Raw genomic sequence first — 22,209 nt, forward strand, 5'->3', positions numbered from 1 at the left:
CAGGCTTATAGGAATAAAAAACTACCAGCACAAGTCCTATGAGGAGAAGCTGAGGGAGCTGGGGCTGTTCAACCTGGAGAAGAGGAGGCTCAGGGGAGACCTCATCACTCTCTACAACTCCCTGAAAGGAGGGTGTAGCCAGGTGGGGTCGGTCTCTTTTCCCAGGCAACTATCAGCAAGACAAGAGGGCATGGTCTCAAGTTGTGCCAGGGGAGGTTTAGGTTAGATATTAGAAAGAATTTCTTTACAGAGAGGGTAGTCAGACATTGGAATGGGCTGCCCAGGGAGGTGGTGGATTCTCCGTCCCTGGAGATTTTTAAAAAGAGACTGGATGTGGCACTTAGTGCCATGGTCTAGTAACTGCAGCAGTAGTGGATCAAGGGTTGGACTTGATGATCTCGGAGGTCCCTTCCAACTCAGCTGATTCTATGATTCTATGATACAGAAATGACACTAGCTGGATGCCAGCATGTATCCCCTTATGAAGTATATTTTGTGAATGATAAGTTATTGGCTGCATATAAGCCTAAGAAGGGCATTAATGCAATTTTTCTTTAATTGAGATATTTCTAATGCTATTAAAGGTGTTGTAAGATAGGATTTTTCCTGTTATCTGAGTGTTCAAATGCTGTTTTGGATGATTTGGAAGCTGCTTTTGAGGGAAGTGGAGGCAGTTAGTTAATAATTTTTCTTAGTTTGTAAGCTGATTAAAGAGGTGTAAGGAGTACAGAATTACAGAAAGGATAGAAATGGAGCCCACAGCTTTTATGCATGGACTGCTTTCCCAGGCTATTGTTATTTAGTTTATCAGATACTGAACTCTGTCTTTGGGCTGTTCTGACTGACTGAGGAGAAATGGACTTTTCTGTGAAAAGCCCTGTAGAGCAGAGACATGTCTGGTGCCACAACAGTTCCTCAGAAAACTACTTGTGCTATTTGGCCCCATACAAGATCACAGTAAGGGGTTGGCAGCAGTAACTCAAACCTCATTGTGTGACTGCCTGCAGTCACATGTTAAGGGAAATAATATTTTGTGGGGATGACAGTGAGGAGGCTCTAAGAGCCTCATAAGAAAGGACCTTTCTGTGCTCTTCTGTAGAGTTCACCCAATAAAATATTTACTGGTATAATAAATCTTAGCAGTGGGTTTTAGCATCGGGTTTTCAAGATTTTTCCAAGTGAAAGAAAACTAGCTTACAACTTCGAAAAAGGAAAAACTGAAACCTCTTAAACCTACCTTTATTATTCCTTCTAATTTTATAGATAAACATGACCTTGTCACCTCTCACTGCATACTTGTTCTATATTATCTAAATACTGAGTTCCCCAAGCTTTTTCTGTGTGAACTTTCTCTTATCTTTTTCGTAGTAAAATTTAATCATGAAGAGTTAAATATCTCATGGGGCACCTCGCATTTAGGAATAGAACTACTGAAAGTTGCATATTACTAACTTAGATGACCATGGAGTAGAAAAGTCCAAACAGGAGAGCTATTAGTATGTGCTCAGATGTGTAAATGCCTGATACATGAGGATTGTAAGAAAGGATACAGTGGAAAGGGAATACCTCATCTCAATGTAAAGATACTCAGTTAACCCTGGTGCAGCTGCATATCATTAAGCAGAGAGCTGAACCATATTCTTCAGGTGGGTGTTGTTAATGTTGCAAGGTAAGTTCCTGTTCTATAGATGGCTGGATAAAATGTGATGTCTAACATATGGTTTTTAATAATCTCAAAATATTCGGTACAGTTTATTGACATAGGATGTACTGAAAAACCACTGCTTTGTCAGGAAAAAATGATGGATTAAGAATGAGTACAATGGACAGTGGAAGATTACAGCTAATCCTTTTATAACTGCTGTTTTGGTAGTGAAATAGATGTTGTAAAGATATACGTGTAATACTTCTGAAGCAGGTTTTTCCTTTTAACAGATAATATTTTTTCATTATACTTGAAGTATAAGACAAAGTTTTATTAAAAAGGTGAGAATTCTCTTAGAAAGATATATATGCTATCCAGGACAAAACAAGGAGAACTATGGCAGTATGTAAGGCAATACTTTCTAGGAAGAGTACTTTAACTAAAATGCTGAATTGGTACAAATCATTTACGTGTAAGTATTGATCCACAGGAATTAATAGTTCTTATCAATGGAATTACTTCTTTACAGATATTACTTTATTCAGTGACTATAAGATGTGAGATCTTTGAATTCAACTCTATTTCAGTAGAGGACAGTGAGCCAAATCTTGCATCTATTTGGCATGTTTTGAGGACATCATAAAATGTCCATATAGCTGGTCTGATTCTCCTTCTGCAGAGAAGAATGACTCCTGTTACTTCACTCTGTGAATCTTTTGGGGATGACCACTGAGCTCACTAGGAAAAAGAGAACAAGGTTGTCTCATCTCTTAGCTAAGTAAAAACCTGACAACCCCCATACACAGTGGCCATCATTCTTACTGCATAGTGGGAGAGGCACATGTGGAATGTACCTTTTACATTCCAAATTTACCAAGGCTAAAGGAAGAATATTACATTCAGATTTGCAAAAGACTCCTGAAATAGCTGCCAACTATACCCTAAAGATTGCATTTCAGGGCATTCAGTGTTCTCTTCTTTGTTCCTTTGTTTTGAAAGTATTTTTTCCTCTTTCTGTTGATCCTATTAAATATATTAAATAAACTTTTAAGATTTGCAGTATACCCCGAAAGCAAGTGTTATTCATACTTCTCTCCATCACAACTGTTACTTGAAATGTATTTTATTAACTTAAGTGTTTACACATTGTTAGTATATGAATTCACCATATGTGTGTTGTAGAATGAGAACTAGGTCCAAAAGAAATTAATAGATAATTGCAGTAGGGAAAAAAAAACAAACCAAACCAAAAACCAAACCAAAACCAGACAGGATTTTTCAACATATGGTTTTGCTTCTGGTTAATTAGCAGTTTCTACTGCAAATTGAAAACAATGTGCTGTTTATAAGAACAAAAGAGTATAGTTTTAATGCTTTGCTGCTCATATAGGTTCATCTTTGAACAAAGAGAGCAAGCTAAAATTCTTATCGTCACAAGTGATTGGAAAGCTACGATTTTAGAAGTGTAAAACTGAATCTTAAACACGAAGTTCCTTTCAAGAAAAGTAGGAAATAGTGTAGATTAGAAAATTCAGAACAGTTTTTGATGGCCTGTTTGAGTCCCACACTGCCGATTAAATACAATACACGGGCTTTTTTTACTTGCATTCAACCAGAGCCTTGTACAGCCTGTCTTTGTAATGCCTTTCTGTCCGAATGCATGATCTTGAGCATAACTCAGGTTATCTCGGTGTGCTCGGCAGTTTCCTGTTTTGAAAGCTGTCCCTGTCACTTTCCTGCCTGGGAGAGCGTCCCCTTCTTTGAGATTCCCAATGGTTTACAAATGCTTGAACACTATGTGGCCTTCTAAGAAATCCTGTTGTTTGTGGTGCTGTCCGGTGTGGGGGAACTAGGGAGCCATCCTGTCCAAGTAATGGAACAGAACGAGATGACCTCTGAAAGTGTTGATGTCTAACAGTTGGAAAGCTCAGTGTTAGGGTTTGCTATGCTTCTGGTAGACCCCCCCTTCCTTGTTTACTATAACAGCTCCCCATAGTTTGGGACAACACTGGAAAACTGAAAGGGAAGTGTCTGTGTTAAGCCTTCCAGTGGGTTCAGATATGGGAAGACTTCACTAGTGTGGGCACAGCAAAGCATGACAGGGTGGATTTAGGTAGGCACCAGGAGAACATGCCACAACGTGGCATGGGCGTTGCTGGAGCTAACAAACCTCAGTGCAAAGGGCACTGGAGAGCACAGGGCTCACACAGCTTGGGCATGGCCAGTCTCCTCAGCACAGGTCCAGCACTGGGCTCTGAAAGCAGAGGCAGCAGTGTTGGGGTAATGCTGTGTTTTGAGCTAGTAAGTCTGTCAGGGTCCAGCAGACCTTATGAAGAGCCAGTGTGAGAGGGTAACTTCATGTGTTTCTTCATTTATCTGCAAACTAAATGGGCAGTCCACCACTAGCTAAGAGTTAACCATTTCTGTTTTATAGAGTGCCAGGGATGAAAATCACCACGTAATGGGTAAGAAGTGCCAAAAAACAAATGCCCTGACAGTTCATACTGATATGCTGAGCAACAGCTTTGCAGCTTCAGAGTTTATTTCTGTCAGCTGTGTTTAATTTCCATGCTCTCCTCTTTGTTGGATTACAATCCAGGCTGAAGATATGGAACCTGTACCCTGCTGTTACCTTGGCAGCCCCTCAAATTTGTCAGTGAGAACATCCCAGGATTTCCAGCAAAATCTGTCGTGCTGTGTGTACCCTTCCTTTCTCAGCACAGCTGCCAAACAGTTGTAAATGCCATATGTTGCTGTAAGCAGACAGGAAATGTAAAGTCTTAGGTTTGAAGTAAGAGCATTTTATCTTAAATTTAGGTGGTAGTCCAAAGCTTTTGTGTCAGATACATACTTTGGCAAGATTAGGTTAAAGCCCAAAATGTTACTTAGAGTTTGAATTGTTACTGGGTTTGGAACAAATTACACTGCTTTTGGTGTCCACCTTATGAATGCCTTAAATTTGTTTTAAAGGTCAGCCCTGTACAGGCAAAGTCTCTATAGTCTTTAAATCCCATTTATACTTTCAGGGTTTAGATGATTTGAGTAGTATGTATGACACACACTGTCCAGTGGTAAATTTAGTCTGTAAATTTTAAGCACTGTAAAATTATGAAAGTTAATTACTAAAACGTTGGACCCTCACACAGTTTTTGTTACTCCAGGATTAAATTCAGAGAATTTAACTCCCTATTTAAGTGTAAAGGCACCATTCTAAAACAAAACATGCAGCATTCCCAGTAAGGTTGTGCCAATACTTTGTGCAGTGGCATTAATGATTGTCGCAGTGTCCTGGAAATATATTCCAATATCATAGTTCTGAATAGGTGTAAAGAGGCTTTTGTGGAGTTGGACTTAATAGTTCTAAAATGAGGATTACATAGGCTTTCTGTTGCTCAGTTTACTAAAGTTTAAACCGACATGGAGCCCTTTTGCCTTTATTGACCTATTTATCCTTAATTGCCCCTGCAGGATAACATGACCTACTTCAGCCATCTGTAGTTAAGTCTAAATGAGTCCTCAAAGTTGTCTTTCTTCAGTCAGTCCTTCCAAAAGCAGCTCTGTGTGGCCTGAAGAAATTACACTGTGTTTTCCATTTAGAAAATTAGAACTCTTCCTTAAAACCCCTTATTTTACTTAATTTCACACACTTAGCAACAACTTTTTAAATTATATTTCTTTTACCTGCAAAAATGCATTAAGGTCACTCTGATTTTAGTTCCTTGGTGGGATAAGGCTTGTGAAGTTCTGGACAGCTAGAACTAGATGATCTATAAGCTCTCTTCCAACCCAAGCCATTCTATGAAGTTACCATAAAAAAGATAATGAGTCCCATGGAAAGGAAATCAGTGCATGTGGTATAAGCAGATGTCCAGGCCCAGGCAGATGATGATGCCTGAACACTTTAGTTCTTATTTTTAACACTGGCTACATTCCCTCAGCTTCCCCCCACCCCCCTCAACAGCATAAGCTTTTTGGAGCAGAAAGAAGGTCAGCATATATGATGGAATGTAGCCAGTATTACTGTACTCTAGTCATTTGTGTTTATTTTAAGGAGGAATTGGCTTGAAAGTGGAAGAGAGACTGATTTGAGGACCTAAAGTAGCACAGGAGATAAAGAGGAACTATAGGGACCAATCAAGGAAGATATCTCTGCCACTGAGCAGGGAGATAAAAGAGAAATGTGACTGTGTGTGCTATAAATTGGTGTAAATACCTGTGCTGTCTGTTTGGCTGAGGAACACAAGCAGCACTTGAGACAGAAGTACCTCAAGTAATCGCGTTTGGATTCGTATCTCACAATTTCAGGGGACCTACTGCTGTGCAGGATAAAGACCTCTGGTTGCCTTTGGGACCAAGGCTGGAGAACAACTCTCTTGTTTGTCTGTGAGTCGGCACTTGCCTCATCAACAGTACCTCTGCAATAATAACCCATCTTCCTTGCAGGATCTTGATTGGGAGGCAGATGCAGTGAGCTCTTGTCACAGTCCTCTGGTGACTGAGGAATTTTCAGATCAGGCATAGGGATACACAGAACCACTCGTGGCTTTCTGGGCTACAGTTGTTGCGAAGTTTGGATGAAAATTCCAGAGTTTTGAATTATTAGTAGCCCATTAGACAAAGCTCTTTGAAGTTGCCTTCTCCTTATTATTTTTTCTCCTGTTGATCTGGTTTTTAAGATCTCCTGTCACTGGCACTGTCATGTGTAATGTGTAATTATCTTGCCTATGCTTATAAAGTTGCAAAGGGCATTTCCATGGTGTTGCTCTGCCAGGCTGTATGATTCTGCTCATTTCTTCTGCCTCATGACCAAATTAACAACACTTGCCTATCACATTTTTATTTATGCCACCTCACAACCCATCATTGATCTAAATTCTCCTTTGCCTGCTTGCCGAGAGATTCTAAAATACAGTTTTGTCTATCTGATGGTTCCCCAAGCCTGAGAAAATTGCAATACAGTATTGAGTGTTTTCAGATATACCTGGGGCATGAAGTAATAACTGAGACCAAAAATAAGCATAATAGGATAGGAAAGAGGAAGTTTTTATCAGTGGTACACTGAGTAAGATTTAGGGGGAATTAGATGGAATGTGGAGAAATAAGAAAAAAAGGTGCATAGTGGAGGCAGGGAAACGCATCAGACTTGTTATCTGAACCTTGCCTAATGATGAAACTTTTACAGCTTCAGCTCCAACACAAAGACTCAGATTTTCTTAATTTTCTGTGCCACTTCATCTGTTTCTCTGAAGTGAAGGCAGTAACTCTCAAAACCAAAGTAAAGAGGGTCTAAATGCTGTGGGTTTTTTGAATGTGCATTTAAAAATACATCTATTTATAGAAGTTCAGTGTGGAATGAATTAGATTGTAGAATAATGTGCATGCTGTTTTATTCATAGTGATTTAGTTGTTTGGGGTTGTTGTTTGTTTGGTTTTTTTTTGGCAGGGGTAGCAGTTTTTACTTTCAAAATCAGTTTTGAAGCATAAGCATCAATGAGAAATGCTGCCTCCTTGCTTACAGGTTGTGCTCCTGCTGTGGAGTGTCTCAGTATCAGCTGTGTTGGGTGAAATGCAGCTGTTACTGCTAGGAGCTTGATAAGTAATAATTTTACTTGGCATTCAGTGATTTTATACAGACCACTAGAGGCTGCACTTGTATAACAGCATTTCTGACTGTTATATTAAATTGTTCCTATATTTCTTCATGACCAATGGTCAGTCTTAGTTTGAGCTGGGTAGGTTTTTCCTTCCACAGTTAAAGTTCATTGAGCTGATTCTGAGAGGGCCCAATAATCAAATAAAATGAGTTCTTATACAACAATAGCCTTCTTTCGTCTTGAAACACAGTACAGGTGCTCACTAATTAAACGTAGTAACGAGTAGATGGCAAGTTTTGTTCCTGACTCCAGAGATTTTGATATGGAGAGATAAGTGTTCAATGTTCTTTGACCTCAGTTAGTCACACATCTGTGGCAGAACTTGGCACCAAACTGCTATTTTCTGTCTTACCAGTTAAATGCCATGACAGCAATATACAATTATATAACAACCATCTTTGGAAATATGATTTCATGCTATTTGTTTTTTTTGCAGAGGGTTTTTTTGCCACTGATATCTCAATAACAATGAAAACTTCAGATTTTCTGTCATAAAAATAGTAAATATAATTTTAAAGTTTGCTAATTTAGAGCAAGCGTATTTAGTGGAAAGGTATTACTGTCCAGCTTTCGGAACACTTCTAACTTGTCTTAGATGTGTAATCATTTTGATTGTATATATTTTCATACATATCACATATGATACCTTGCAGATTCGGAATATCATTTGTAGCACTGGTGTTATAAAGCATTATAACATTATTTTATTTGCCAGGCTATTCTTCAGTTAAATGCTTTCAAGTACTAATTTAAGTGCAGGTTTCTAGAAAACACGTAAGTAAGATCTGTAATAGCAGTGGCATTACAAAGCAGTATTCAGCTTAGATACTGTGTTAAAACCTAAAGCTCAAATGTCTGGTTTATAGTTCTTTTTCAGTTCCTGCTATCTCTAAATTGATTTAATCAGGCACCTTCTACAGTGAGGCTGGTATTATGGGCTATAAAAGCCTGCGATATCAGTGGAGTGTGATATATCATGTTATTTTGATCATTTACTCAAGAAAGCATGAGTCTGCTTTCTTCTCCTTAGAGACTGTGGTTTAAAATGTTAAGTCCTTAATTTTAGTTTTACTTTGGATCATGAGAAAGAAGCTACCATAAGATCAAAACACTTCAAGACCAATTGAGTACAAAAACATTTTAATATTATTAAGTAGAACACCTCTTAAAATTAGGGGAACATGCCAAATATGATATTTTTTCTCTTTTAAAATACCCAGCTGGTGGATTTGTTTTGGAATGAAGTAGATAAATTGGCCGGTTCTGAAACAAAGAATTGTAAGAAAATGAAACTGCTCTAGATCTTGTTACTGTTTAGTGTCTAGGTTTTATTTAATGTTAAAGTTGAATTTTACCTTTTTTTTTTCTTTGTCAAGTTCATAGTCCATTAAATTCTTCCTCCCTAGAAAAAACTGCATCCTCTAAGACTTAGCTAATTATCGATTAGAATAGTCTTGGTTATCCTGTGTAAGGGACAGAAGGAGGGCAGATGTGCAGCAAGGCTATGCCAGGTGAATTGTTCCTACCCTTTTCCTTGATGGGAAACCAGCATAAAACTGGTAATGTGAAATGTCACCACAGGACTTAACTGAAATTTTTTTCTTTCATAGTTGCTATACTGGAGATTTTTTATCTCAATTTGTTAAAACCATTAATATCACATTCTTCACCATATTGACTGTCTTCTATAGCTTATAAAGGCCACTAAAAAGGTTACTCTTCTCTACTTTCATTCATTGCCAGAGCATTAGTGGTATAATTTTTTTCATGTGGGAAACACTGATGATTAAGAAACTTCTTGTCTCCACTCCCCAGGAAATCATTCCTAGCAGCAACAGGAGAGATGGAAAAGTGATCTTTGAAGTGGCTCAGGTTCGGTCAGTTGAAGTGTCTGAAAATATAGGATGCAAAGTTTCTCATGGGAAACAACAACCTCACTTGAGAAGTGTCTGGTTTCCGATGGCCTGTTCCTAAGCAAAGTAACAGAGAATTCTGTTTGTGATTACTCTAACTTGTTTGCTGATGACTGAATATAGAATGACTTCTGAATTCAAAGAATGATATCTGCTGGAAGCATTTTTATCACTGGGGGCATGATGGGAGTGCTTGATGTTCAGTGTTTGGTACCTCTGTGCTCAGGCTACTGGACTGTCTCCTTGTATATGCTGAACCTGTTCGAGCTCCAACTTGTCTTCTTCTGCACTATATACAACTCTACTTTTGAGATTAATTTTTTTTTTTTTTTAAGAGCTGGTCCACACAAACCTTGTGGCATGCCTAAGCATAAACCTAACTGCTGTGTGGACAGGGTGGGTAATACCATTCCTAAGGTGGTCTGCCACCCTGTCTTGTATGTTTGCCCTTCTGTGGTGCAGTAGTATGACCAGTGGATGAACCAGTTCCAAGTCCTTCCTACGTAGGCTTACAGTTGCATGCCAAAAAAGATCAGGATTTGTGAGCCGCCCAAGACCACCCATCTCTTGAAACAGTGTGTGCATGTCACTGATGCACACTGATGGTCAGTGACAAGCTGCATTGGGTGAGAAAGCTTTAAAAATGGGTGGTACCAGGGTTCTGCCACAGACATTGCCTTGGTGCTCTGCTCAGTGCAGTAATTCTTCATGGAATGTTACTGAAGTCCTACTATGAAAATAGCTGTTCAGCAAGAATTTCTAGTCCGTTTGTATGTACAGGCAGAGGTAGTTGAGGTAGGGAACAATCCTGAGTGTAACGTAAGCCAACTGTTTAATAATAAAGCTTTAAGACTGAAGTTCAGTTTTAGAAAACGGGAATTATGTAACCGAAAGTGCTGTACAGAATTTCAAACATGCAAAGGTTTGATATTTTCAGGTCTCTGGCATGAACCCGAACATTTGCTTTGTTCCATTTGTATAGAGATCAATGTATGCAAACAGTTTTCATACAGCAGTGTAGAAGCACACTTATTTGTGTAGTAGTTGTCACCACCCATACCTTGGAGAAATGCAAGGAACTTTCACATGGTATTTATGTAATTGCTTCCACATACCCCAGAGGGAAGTTTTGTTCCACAGTCCTATGTACTATAAGCTTTCCCACCCTTTCCCCCAGGTGTATGAGCTCATATGTCTTGCAAACAAGACAAAGAGGGGGGTGTCCCCATAATCTAAAGCTGAGGAGTCACTAAGTGGAAAATTCAGTTCCTGCTCTACAGTGGAAAACTTGGTACTTGTTGGGCAAGTACTTCAATCTCACTGTCATCTCCTCCAAATGGTTTTACACTGGCTTCCCAGGACAGAGGGGACTAAGCAGAAAATCTACCTTCTGATGCATTTTCTCCTGTCCTCTGGGGCCCTACTCCCCTTCCCCCACTTTCTACCTTTCTGACCTGGCCTTTGTGAGTTTGCTGGACACATTTCCTGCAGAGCTAGAATGGTTTCTCTGCCTGTCTAAAAACGTTCTGTTCTTTGTTCTGCTGAATAAACAGAAGAACAATGCTTACCCCATGACGTTCAGTTTTAGTGGGGGGTTTTATGTTGGGTTTTTTTGGTGTTTCGGTTTTGGTGTTGGGTTTTTTGGGGTTTTTTTTTTTGCATATGTTAGGAGGGAAACAAAGGAAGGAAATACTAAATTTGAATTACAAGCTTATATAAATTATGTTTCAGAAAGTACACCGGATACAAGTTAATACATTAAAGACAACAGAGGCTGTAAGGGAAATGTTAAGAAACCTTAATACAGAGGTGCTTCTGTTAAAGTTTTCTGCTGTTTCTCACTGTTAGGGTTGATTTGCAGTCATTTACAACTCTGGCAAATTTTCTTTCCATTTGTGAGGTCCCACCTGAGTTTTTGGTGTAAAGTTCAACCAAAACAGCTGAGTAGTTCCTAAGATGCCAGGTAACAAATCTGCCCTGCTTTTCAAACATTAAAACAACTGTTTGAGAAACTCAAGTGTCTCCTTCCTTTGGTCAAGGACTCAGACTTGACACTTAGAAGAATGATGGCCTTTGTGTCAAGGAAGTACCTTGAGAAAAATCTACCTAACTCCCAGGCCACAGATGCTCAGTAGCTACCCAAGCCTGTTGTCAAAAATGTTCTGCTTCATCCCGTGGCTGAACAGGGGCTGCATCTCTGTGGTTGCAGGATGAGCTGCTCCAAAGCCAGGTCTGACTACCAGGGCTGAGAACAGTAAAGCTGTTGGGTGGAATGTGAGTATCGCCTGTTGACAAGCAGGCAGTGCAGGCAAACTGCCTGACTCCATAGGCAGGACCACAGCTGACCAAATTGTTCACCCAAGGGAGGATACTGGAAGATTGAGTGGGACACAGGGTACGGGAAACTCGGATTGGAGGATGAAGGGACTGCAATATTCAAGAAGGAGTGGGGTGAGAACTGATTTGATCATTTGACCTGACAGTATTTAAAAAAAAATAAAATTACTTTTTTAACTGTTCTTGGGTCAAGGCAGCAAGGAATTAGAATGGTTGAAGGGATGAATGGGAGAGACAAATGTGGTTGGTGGTGACAAGTTTATTGGAGAGTGATACAGAGGTATCAGAAGATGTGGACTAAGCTGATGGGTACAGTGCAACTGGAACAAGGCTTGATGAGCAGGACAGGCTGTGCTTGATGAGCAGGAGCATACTTCTACTACTGGACTGTCTCCTTGTATATGCTGAACCTGTTTGAGCTCCACCTTGTCTTTTTCTGCACTGTATACAACTCTATACAGTTGTCTATAGAATCAGTATATTTTCAGATTAATTTTTTTTTTTAAGAGCTGATCCACACAAACCTTATGGCATGCCCAAGCATAGACCTAACTGCTGTGTGGACAGGGTGGGTAATACCATTCCTAAGGTGATCTGCCACCATGTCTTGTATGCTTGCTCTTTTGTGGTGCAGTAGTATGACCAGTGATGAGTGGATGAACCAGTTCCAAGTCCTTCCTACATAGGCTTACAGTTGCATGCCAAAAAAGATCAAGACCTCTCTGCTCTTGCTGAGACACAGAGTAGAGACCAGAATGCATTCCTCTCAGCCCCATCGGGGGAAGGGAGAAATCAGTATTGGGATAAAATGTAATAAATTTGGCTTAGGGGAAGAGGGACAGCTGGCACTCACAGTTAAATCAAGATCCAAAGCAAAAGTTGAATATGTGCTTGTTACCAGAGCACCATTCATCCTATGCCCTAAAAGAACAAGAGGGTTTTGCAAACTGTCACATAACTCCATATGCAGATATGTGTGTGGCAGCAAAGAGAGGTCAGTAGAGCAAGGGTGCATTGGCAAACAGACCTGTTTTGAATATTTGCTTTTCTTGAATACGTGACTTTGTTGTCTTGATAATGTTCTCAACTTTGTTGTACACAATGTCTTAGTTTGGTTTGTTGCTTCCTGCCTACAACTTGCTGGAACTGGATCCCTGTTTCCATAGCCAGGCCTTTGCAACAAGACACTGTTGTCAAGATGACAAATATTTTTCCCACCTTGATCTGTTTGGAACAGAGCATGTAAATTGTTTTTAGCGGTCTATATTAACGGAGTGTTAACGGTTTGAAGTCAGGTGCTCAAGACTTTGCCACTGGGTCTCGTCTAGGCAGCAGTGGGGAATCCTGTCTTTTATGTTTGAGCCTGGAAAGGAGTCCCATACTGATTCATGCAACCACACAACATATTTGATCCAGTGGAAAAAGAAGGTTGGCTAAAGACATCTTTTGGGCTATCTTAGAGATGCACTTTCCTTTGTCAATTCTTCCACTTAAGTAAGCCTTGTCTTTTTATTTTTCTAGGATAATGATATTAAGTTCTGCTTATTGCCAGATGTTGAGGCAGGTGATTAACTGTGTAGAACTGCCATTTGATTGTCCCTGGGATCCCAGCTGAGTTGATCCTGTGCTCCTGAACAGAAATCTGATTGATGCTCTGTCAGAGGCTTTAATTTTATTCATGTTTCACAGAAATGTCAGTAGTTTCTTAAAATATGATACAGATGTTGCATTTTGGTACTCTGAGATTATGTATGAAGAAATTTCAGGGCTCCTGAGAACTTCTATTTAGCAGAGAAAATAACTCTTTAAGAGTCTTAATACACTCCAAAATACACATGAACTCCTATGGGAACAACTGTAGCAACTTTTTAACTCCATTCATCCCCATTAAGGCTATGTACCCAGGGAGTTTGTTTTGCTACATGATTATTGTGGAAAACGATTGCTATTTTAATTTTATTTTGCTCAGTCACTAAAGGTTAAAATGGTGGGAACTTTAAATGGGAACAGGAAGATGCTAAAATCAATCTGGATCTCTCTCCTCCTTTCACTCTTTAAATGAAGATAAATAAGAGGGAAAGGTTTAGTAAATCATGGAAATTTACTGTAGTGGGAAGCATATTGCTAATCTAAAGCCCTGTTTGTCTGCAAGGGTTGTTCAGGCTTAAAAGACAAGTGCTCAGATGTTGTTTATCAGTGTTGTCCTAACCCAGAGGCAAGAGTTAAGTAACATTTGCTGAATGTGGGCAGTGAGGGTTGTTTCTAATATTCTGCAATGTTTAAAGGACTGCTTAGCTTCTTCCTGTGTATTTTTAATGACTATTCATGTTTCCCCTAAATATTTTGTTTGTAAATTCGAGAGATACTGCATTTTGTAAAAGAGAGGAAATAGACTGTGAGTCATGTTTAAATTTGTCATTTTGAGGAATAGCTTAGGATGACACATCTGGGTACCCGTGTTCTTCATCCTCTTAAACATCCTCTTATCATTATGCTCCTGACATAATCTTATAAAGCAAAGCTGGTGTTTCCATGATTCAGCAATCTTGAATAAGGAATCCTGACATTCTGTTGTGCTGATTTTTATATTGCCTTTTAACATATTACCATAACAAATAGATGCACAGTGTTTCTAAAAGTCACTCCGTGCAGACAGCAGGCCTTGTAATAAATTATTATCAGGACTAAAAATATAGCACATACATTAAAAAATTACCAAATACATGAGAAAATAATAAATCTGAACCTGTCTGCCTTGTATTTGCCTGCTGTTTCCATTTTGATTGCGATTGGCTGGCAAGGGCTGCTGCTGGCATTGCACAATTGGCTTAGATGGGGAATTACAAAACAGGAGCATATCCCTTGATCAGGACTCGGTAGCACATGCAGCTGAGCACAGGCAAAAAAGAAAGGTCACCCGTACACAAGGATTTGAGCAGAATCTCTCCCACAGATGTTTCCATTCCAGAGAAGTGCATCTGATCTCACTGTTCTCATCTGTGACTTGGGGTTTTTAAATGCCGTAAGGTTTTCTTGTTTCAGTGAATGTAAAAACGTACCTAGGAAGAAGTTTGCAACCTGGAAGCATATGAGAATTTCAGATGCATGGAGCAATATCATGGAATGATAGAAGGATCTGTGTTTATAAGGAATTTTAAATATCAGTGAGGAGGAAGACAATTCCAACAGAAGGTTAAAAGCAGATGCGAAAGAAAAACAACTTTATTTTGATCCTGAAATTATACTGAAAACACCATGAAGAAGGGATTATATCAGCACCAAAACAGTGGAGAATCGAAAGGGTTTATTTTCCTCTGAAATAATCCCTGTACAAGAAATGTAAAAACTATCTTTCATGAGAAAGAATTCATTATTTGAATACATTTTGAAACTCTGTGAAGCACATATGGAACTGCAGCATCTTTGCAATGGTGTATAGCATATCTTTATTTAATGAAGATTCTGCACAAAAAGGTCAAGCTTTTTTTTAAAGCAATGTTTTAACTGCTTTTCTGAGTGAGAGCACCGGGAGTTACATTTGTATTTTCAACTAAACTTTCCCTTTTTCTCCTTTCTTCCTTCAAACTTAGTTTACGAGATGCTGGAATTGGATTTATTCTTGTCATAGATCGCAGACAGGACAAATGGACCTCTGTGAAAGCTTCCATACTGCGGATAGCCGTGAGTACTGTTTAACTCCTTAGAAAGATTTTTCTGTGTTGAACCTTCCTCTTACAAGTGGAAAACCAGCAAGTATTTTTTTTTATTCAACAAAATGTCAGCTAATAAATGATACAAAAAATAACCAGTTATTCTTTTGTATCCTGGCTGAATGGACCGAGCATCATGCATCTATAATGTGCTTTTAATGCACTCTGCAAGTCAGTACATCTTCCCAAGTATGCACTTGGAGAGCGTGTGTGTGTATGCGTTTGAATGTGTGCAGTGTGCAGCTCTCCCAGATGGGAACTAATATTTGCATGGACATCCCATCTGTCCCACAGAGCTTTGGGTCCACTTCTCACTATTCAAGTGAGCTTCCCTTTTAGGAAGAGATGAGGGTGAGGGTCCTGGTTAAATTTACCACTTGTGAAAGGAATTCATATGTAAAAACCGATCTTGTAATATTTGGTTTAAAACAAGGGTTAATTGTAAGCACAAAAATCTCATGTGCCCTCTATGATCAATCAACAGCACATGCTGTTAACTTGCAGTCTCCCTTTTAATCAGTGCTTTAAAAATCTGAAAAATAAGCTTATTAGAGGCTTTTTGTTTTTAACAGAACTAGGAAAGGACAGATTCATGTTTATCATGTGCTTATCCTACTTTTGGTTTACTTTTTTAGTTTTTATTTGTTTGGTTGACTGGTTTGTTTTTTTTTTCTTGCTTGAATTGTGTCAGTAATCTTTCCGGTAAAGGCTGAAAAACAGAACTGTAAGCATCTTTTCTTTAATATTTAATTGCTGAAAAATGTTGGCTCTGTAAGATAAAAGTCAAATCAAAACAGTAAGTGTTTGTGTAGCCTCATTATGGCCAAAGAACTTTTTTCTGTATTATAAGTTTAAAGCTATTTCTTTAAAGGTACTATATTACTCCTACTATATGACATATTGTGAATTACTAAATAATGATATAATATCCCCAAATATTATATCATAATACACAAATTATATCAAATGTACAAATTTTTACACAATAAGTATGTTAGGAATGTTACAATATTGCAAATACATTAAGTATTAGCAAAATTTGCTTTTGCAGGTCATATTGAAATTTTGAGATGCAGCAATGAGTAGATTCCAGTAGTGAAAACTGAGAGCAGCATAATTTGAGATGATTAAAGAAAAAGGACTATATCTCAGGAGGTTTTGAATCTCTTTTAAAATTCAGTGCTGTAGTTCCTCTTCAAGGGCAGATAAGCATTGCACAGATGATGGTCTTTTTATTTGCATAATTGGGGTTGTAAGGGTCAAGGAGAACTACAGACACATTGCATATGGCCGTAATGACAACATTTATGAAGACATTTCTCCAGTGTGTGTTATTTTGCTTAGAAGCACTATTTGCAGAACCTGAGTAACTATTCCCTGTTATAAGGGATATGTCATTGTCGTGACAGTGTTGGTTCCTAAGGGATTTTCCCAGAGAAGGGTGTTAAGTGCAGGGAACACTGCAGGTTTCGGTACTGTTGATGATGAAGTATTTTGCTTTTTTAATCTTTCCTCATTCTTCTGTGAGGTTTATTTAAAAGAGAAATCATGCTTCCTAGCTGAAGTCTAGTCTCTTAGAGGCATGATATTTTTTTATATTTACTTCTCTTTTTGAACAGCAACAGTGTTGGCTTTGAATTGCATCCATTGGTGTATGCAGCAGTCCTCCTGTTGCGCTTCAGCAATAGTCACATCAACCCTGAACACTGTAAAATTTTATCTTCCTATTTCAAAAGAAGATATAGTGAAAATTGTTTTTGTCCATCATTTCTTTACTATAGGATTTGCAATAAATGAAATTTAATACATTTTAGCTGTGTGTTCCTTAAAAAAAAAACAAACACAGCCAAATATACAAGACATGTATTTTGTGCCAAAGTCATGAGGTCCTATTGATGGAAAAATATTTTTTTCCCCCTAATATCCAATCTAAACCTACCTCCTTTCAGTTTGAAGCCATTCCCCCTTGTTCTATCCCTCCCTGCTCTTGTAAAAAGTGCCTTTTTTTTTTTTTTTTTTTTTTGATTGCTAAAGCTTATTGTTGTGTGTTAGGATAAATGTCTCATGTTATTTGAGAAAAGAGTTTTGGCTGTTGTGTTATTTGTTGTAGTTTCTACAGTGTCCTTTCTGCCATCTTTCCTGATTTTTCTCTTATCATCCCAAGGGAGTTGACCCTCTTGATTTGTCAAATCAGAAATGCCAGCATAGAGTGCTGTGGATGGAGCATCTGCCACTCAGTAGTACTCTGACAGCTGTAGGAAGTACATTTGTAAGCACTGAGCAGTGATGAACTGAATCTGTATTTCATCAAGATACTTAAAGGTTGCTGTAGTCAAGACTGTGAAGCTGAGGTAAACCTATTTTTGCAGACATAGTGGAAGGTCAGTGACTGCACTACTTGCCCAGGATGACTGCTGCTCAAGCACATACACAGTGGGACTGAAAGCACAGCCAGAGGCACTGGGCTGAAAGATGGCCCCTCTTTTCCTGGGATGTGACAGAGATTGTGGCAAGAACATGCCCAGCATGGAGGCTTTGCTTCTGATATACTCTACTTGATGAAGTTGCAATGGGTAGGTGGCCCAGGAGGTTGTCCATAACCAGTGCAAGACTGCAAACTCTGTGACTTAAGAGACACTGCAAGCAACATTTTTTTTTTTTATTTTCCCCTTGATTTAAATAAAGTGAGCTTATTAGCCTAGGAAGAATCTGGCCTACTAGGGTGGTCAGGCTGAGAGGTGGAGTTCTGGTAGAGATTCCAAAAACCAAGTTTCATGTTGTTTCACGTGAAGTCCTGATATTATTTATTCAATCTGCAGTTGTAGGAGCAAGGCTCTGTACTAGTCATTGTGTTCTAGGGTTTCACACTGCTTTCTTCATAGTTCCAGTGTATTTTCTTAAAAAAATGAAACCTAATCCTTACATTGTCTCTTGTCCTGTCTCTTGTCTTCCTCTATTCTGAGGGAAGGGTTGAAGTGTGAACTCATACTTTTAGGCAAACAAAAAACTGCACTCAACATCATTAAAAGTTTTACCATAGCCATCCATCAGCCTCATATTGAAGTCCAGAGAAAATAAACTTCCTTAAACTTGATGCTTAAGGAATAACATACATCTGAGCAACTGCTCTTAAGGAAGCAGCTGGTATGGAGGTCACTTGGGTGGTAGTGAGGAATTTTGATCCAGTTACAAAACTTTGCAGCCATTTCTAAATGTGTCAAGAGATGGGTTTTGTCCAACCTCCTGAAGAAGAACTTTGCTTTGTGATTTGCCACCTTTAACTAAGGATGCATTGCATGCAGATTTCGTAACTTCTGTTTTGGACTGCATTGTCCAGAGCACTGCTTTTCTCAGCTGTTTGTGAATCAAAATGCAATCACTGTAACAGAGGCTTAGCCCAACAGTTGCTTTGAAGATGGGCCAAGACTATAGCTGGTAGGAAGAGACCAAAAGCCAATGGAGAGACTAGAGTGTTTAGGTTGGACTTGATCTTGGAGGTCTTTTCCAACCTAATGGATTCTGTGATTTTTGTAATACCAACCTAAACTTTGCAGGAGTGAGGCAGTCCCATTTTTGGGCCGTCTGGAGTCTTATCATTGGTTTGACATCCAAGGTAGGAAACTTCCTTCAGCCTCTGGTCATGTTTCTCATTTTGCTTGGATTCAAAACAAGAACTTGGCAGTGTGATGAAGCTAGAACAGTATTTGTATTAATTTTGTGGCTATTGTTATGAATGAGTCCACTAAATGATAAATGAAAAATTTATCTTGAGATTAGTATGGTTTCGTCTTACTTCTTTGGATGTTTTGAGCCTATTACAGGTGCAGGTACTTTTGCAGTTATCCTGGTATAGTCAACCATTTTTCCTTTTTGTTACATTGTTTTCCTAATATATAAAAAGAGAGAAGTGAGTCACTTAAGCTCTGAAAACAGCATCATAACGTCACAAGCTTTAAACACGGATCTAATGCAAAACAGTTCAGTGCTTTTAAAACTAGATTTCAAACTGCTGCTTTTATGAGTTGATTTAATTCAAGGTTCTTTCCTGACAAGAAGTCTGTGTAAGAGACTTCATTCTAGCCAGGAATAAAGAGTATTTATTAGCTCCTTTATATACAAAAGTGTTTTGGAAAGAAGTGCGCTGTGGCTTATGGCATGCTAGTGAGTGCAGAAGGAAAAACACCATCACAGAGTTTTGTAATGTGGGTATATTGAAGCTGGTCATAAAATGAAAATTAGTGTTGTTCCAACTATTTCGAGACAGAACTGCTAACACTGAGGCAAGCATTAGCTCTTTAGTGGCTCACATGGTTCTGATATTTCTGAAAATTGGGTTAACTTCAGGGTCAGTACGGGTGGTGGTACAAACAGCCTCTGTCATTAATATTCTGTGAAGAAATGTGATAGTTAGGATTATATGCAACTACCTTGTGGTCCAGAGGAGGCCACGAAAATGATCAGAGGTCTGGAGCACCTCTTGTATTAGAACAGGCTGAGAGAAATGGGGTTGTTCAAGCTGCAGAAGAGAAGGCTCCGGGAAGACCTCATTGCAGCCTTTTGGTACTTAAAGGAGGTACTTATGAAAAAGAGGGGGAGTAATTTTTTACACAGGAAGATAGTGATAGAACAAGAGGGAGAGGTTTTAAACTGAATGAGTAGAGACTTAAGTTACAAGTTAGGAAGACATTCTTTACTGTGATATTAGTGCTATTGGAACAGGTTGCCCAAAGAAGCTGTAGATGTTAATCTAGTAAAGAAAGACACTTTGAGGGAAAAAAAAAAAACCAACCAGTTTTCAAGCACACAAGCCTTTCTTTAAGTCACAGTGAAGTTCATTGACCTCAGTGAAACAGTCCTTGAAGACACTTTATTTGATGGCACTACTAAACATACACGACCAGTTTTTGGTGCTTAACATTTGGCACAGCATTATTGAGGAGTCATTGTTTGCTCTGCCTGCTTAGCATACAATGACTTCAAACAAATATGCTGCTGGACTAGAACAGCAGTTTTTTTGTTTTGTTTTGTTCTCGTGTTCAGGGTGACATCGACTGGTCAATGAAGTTCACAGGCTTTTAAGGAGTATCTCTTACATCATAGTATTGTCTCTTCAAGTCACCAGGGCTTTAGAAAAAAAAAAAAAGTGTTAGTAAAAATAGCACTATTTGGACAGTGCAGATACACCTAGAGGGTGGTTGGGCACTGGAACAGACTCCCCAGGGAATTGGTCACAGCACCAAGCCTGACAGAGTTCAAGAAGTGTTTGTATGCTCTCAGGCACATAGTGTGACTCCTGGGGATGGTCCTGTGCAGGCCTAAGAGTTGGACTTGATGATCCTTGTGGGTCCCTTACAACTCAGCATATTCTGTGATTCTGTGAACCTTTGATAAACTGCAAATGCTGTTGGCACAGGTCCAACATCATTTGCTGTAGTAATCCTCCCTTTTTTTTGTTTGTTTCACAAAGATCAATTTGCAGATTTGACTCCTAGCAACAAAAAGCAGAGGAGGTATAATTTTCTAAGACCTGAGGGTTTTTTGAAGGAAGAAAAACCAAACCAAACTAAATAGGAGACAGACTAGTGAAGACAAGACACTATTGTAGACAAAGTTAGAGTAATCTAGAATTTGAGCTTCTTCAGAGAGAGGGAGAAATTTTGACAAACCTCGAATGGGAATTCAAGTGATACAAGACTATTGACTTCAACATCATCATTTTGGGTAGACACACAGAGATGGACAATAACTGTAATATGTATTCTCTGTTTTCTTTGTCATGCAATCAAACTCTATTTCATAAGAACTAATACAAAGTTCAGAAAAAATTACCATTACATTGCTTTTGGGTACTACTGTTTGCTTCAGTAATAGCCTATATATTGTAGAATCACAGAATAACAGCTTGGGTTGGGAGGGACCTTGAAAAACCATGTGGCCCAACTTTTCATGGGGAAAGGGAGCCTTGGTGAGATTATCTAGTTGCAACCCTGTGCAGTTGCATCTTGAAAACCTCCAATTATAGGGATTCTACCACATCCCTGGGGAGTTTGTTCCAGTGAATGATTGTTTTCACTGTAAAAAAGAGTATGTATTTCTTATATGGAGATGAAGCCTTTCCCAGTACAACTTGTATCCATTGGCTCTTGTCCTTTCCACATGGCTTCTGGTGAAGAGGGAGCTTCTGTCCTCTTTGTAGCTACCCTTTAAGTAGCAGCTGCAATACTGCAATGAGGTGCCCCCTGACTCATCTCCAGGGGGAAGAGTCCTGATTCCTTCAGCCTTTCTTCACTGGGCAGATTCTCCAGCCCTTGGATCACCTTCACAGTTCTCCTTTGGACTCTCTCCAGTCTGTCTTGAATTGTGGGTACCACAACTGGACACTCCAGGTGTGGCTGGACAAGTGCTGAGTAGAGTGCGACGATCACGTCTCTGTCTCTGGCGGTCACAGCCCTGCGGATGCAGCCTGCGATCCGATTTGCCGTGTCTGCCACAGTGGCACACTGCTGACTCCTGCTCAGCTTGTTGTCCACCAGCAGCCCCAGGTCCCATTCAGCATATTTCCTCTGAAATTCTCAAGTAAAAATCTGGGCTACAGTCACAATGTGTAAAAGTGAGAATTTAAAATTAGAATGAAGAAATTTATTACTCATACGTGTACCTTAAATTTCCTTTTCCTGCTTGGAGTCTTTTTGTTTCATAATTTTGTGCTGTTATGTGTTTCTAATGTATCTTCCCAACTTGAGGCTAGCAGGCTGGGCATTTCCCAGCACTCTGGGTGACACTAAAGGGGTTGCAAATATTTGCTGCCATAGACAGTATGTCAGGAAGTCATGTGGTGGGGTGGATATCTCACAAGACAGCACCTTATTTTTTTTCAAAATGTGTTATCTAAAAGATATTACTTATTGGAGCTTTTTCTTCTGAGATTTTGGCATTGCCATTGAATAAAC

General features: G+C 39.1%; 1 protein-coding gene across 10 annotated transcripts in view; it reads left to right on the top strand.

Annotated features, from left to right (window-relative positions):
• Positions 1–22,209, top strand: part of MCF2L (MCF.2 cell line derived transforming sequence like) — a 161,789-nt gene that overhangs the window by 107,859 nt on the left and 31,721 nt on the right. For 9 of the 10 annotated variants that reach the window (XM_051772806.1, XM_051772807.1, XM_051772808.1 and 6 more), the window contains one exon: positions 15,140–15,230. In XM_051772806.1, coding sequence (XP_051628766.1) covers positions 15,140–15,230 — 91 coding nt within the window. Of the gene's footprint in view, positions 1–14,405; positions 15,024–15,139; positions 15,231–22,209 lie in introns of those variants that run through there. The other variant, XM_051772816.1, reaches the window with a different exon arrangement.

This window comes from Manacus candei, unplaced genomic scaffold, assembly GCF_025592945.1.
Source record: "Manacus candei isolate 608988 ecotype Guabito, Panama unplaced genomic scaffold, ASM2559294v1 h1tg000159l, whole genome shotgun sequence".
NCBI lineage: Eukaryota > Metazoa > Chordata > Aves > Passeriformes > Pipridae > Manacus > Manacus candei.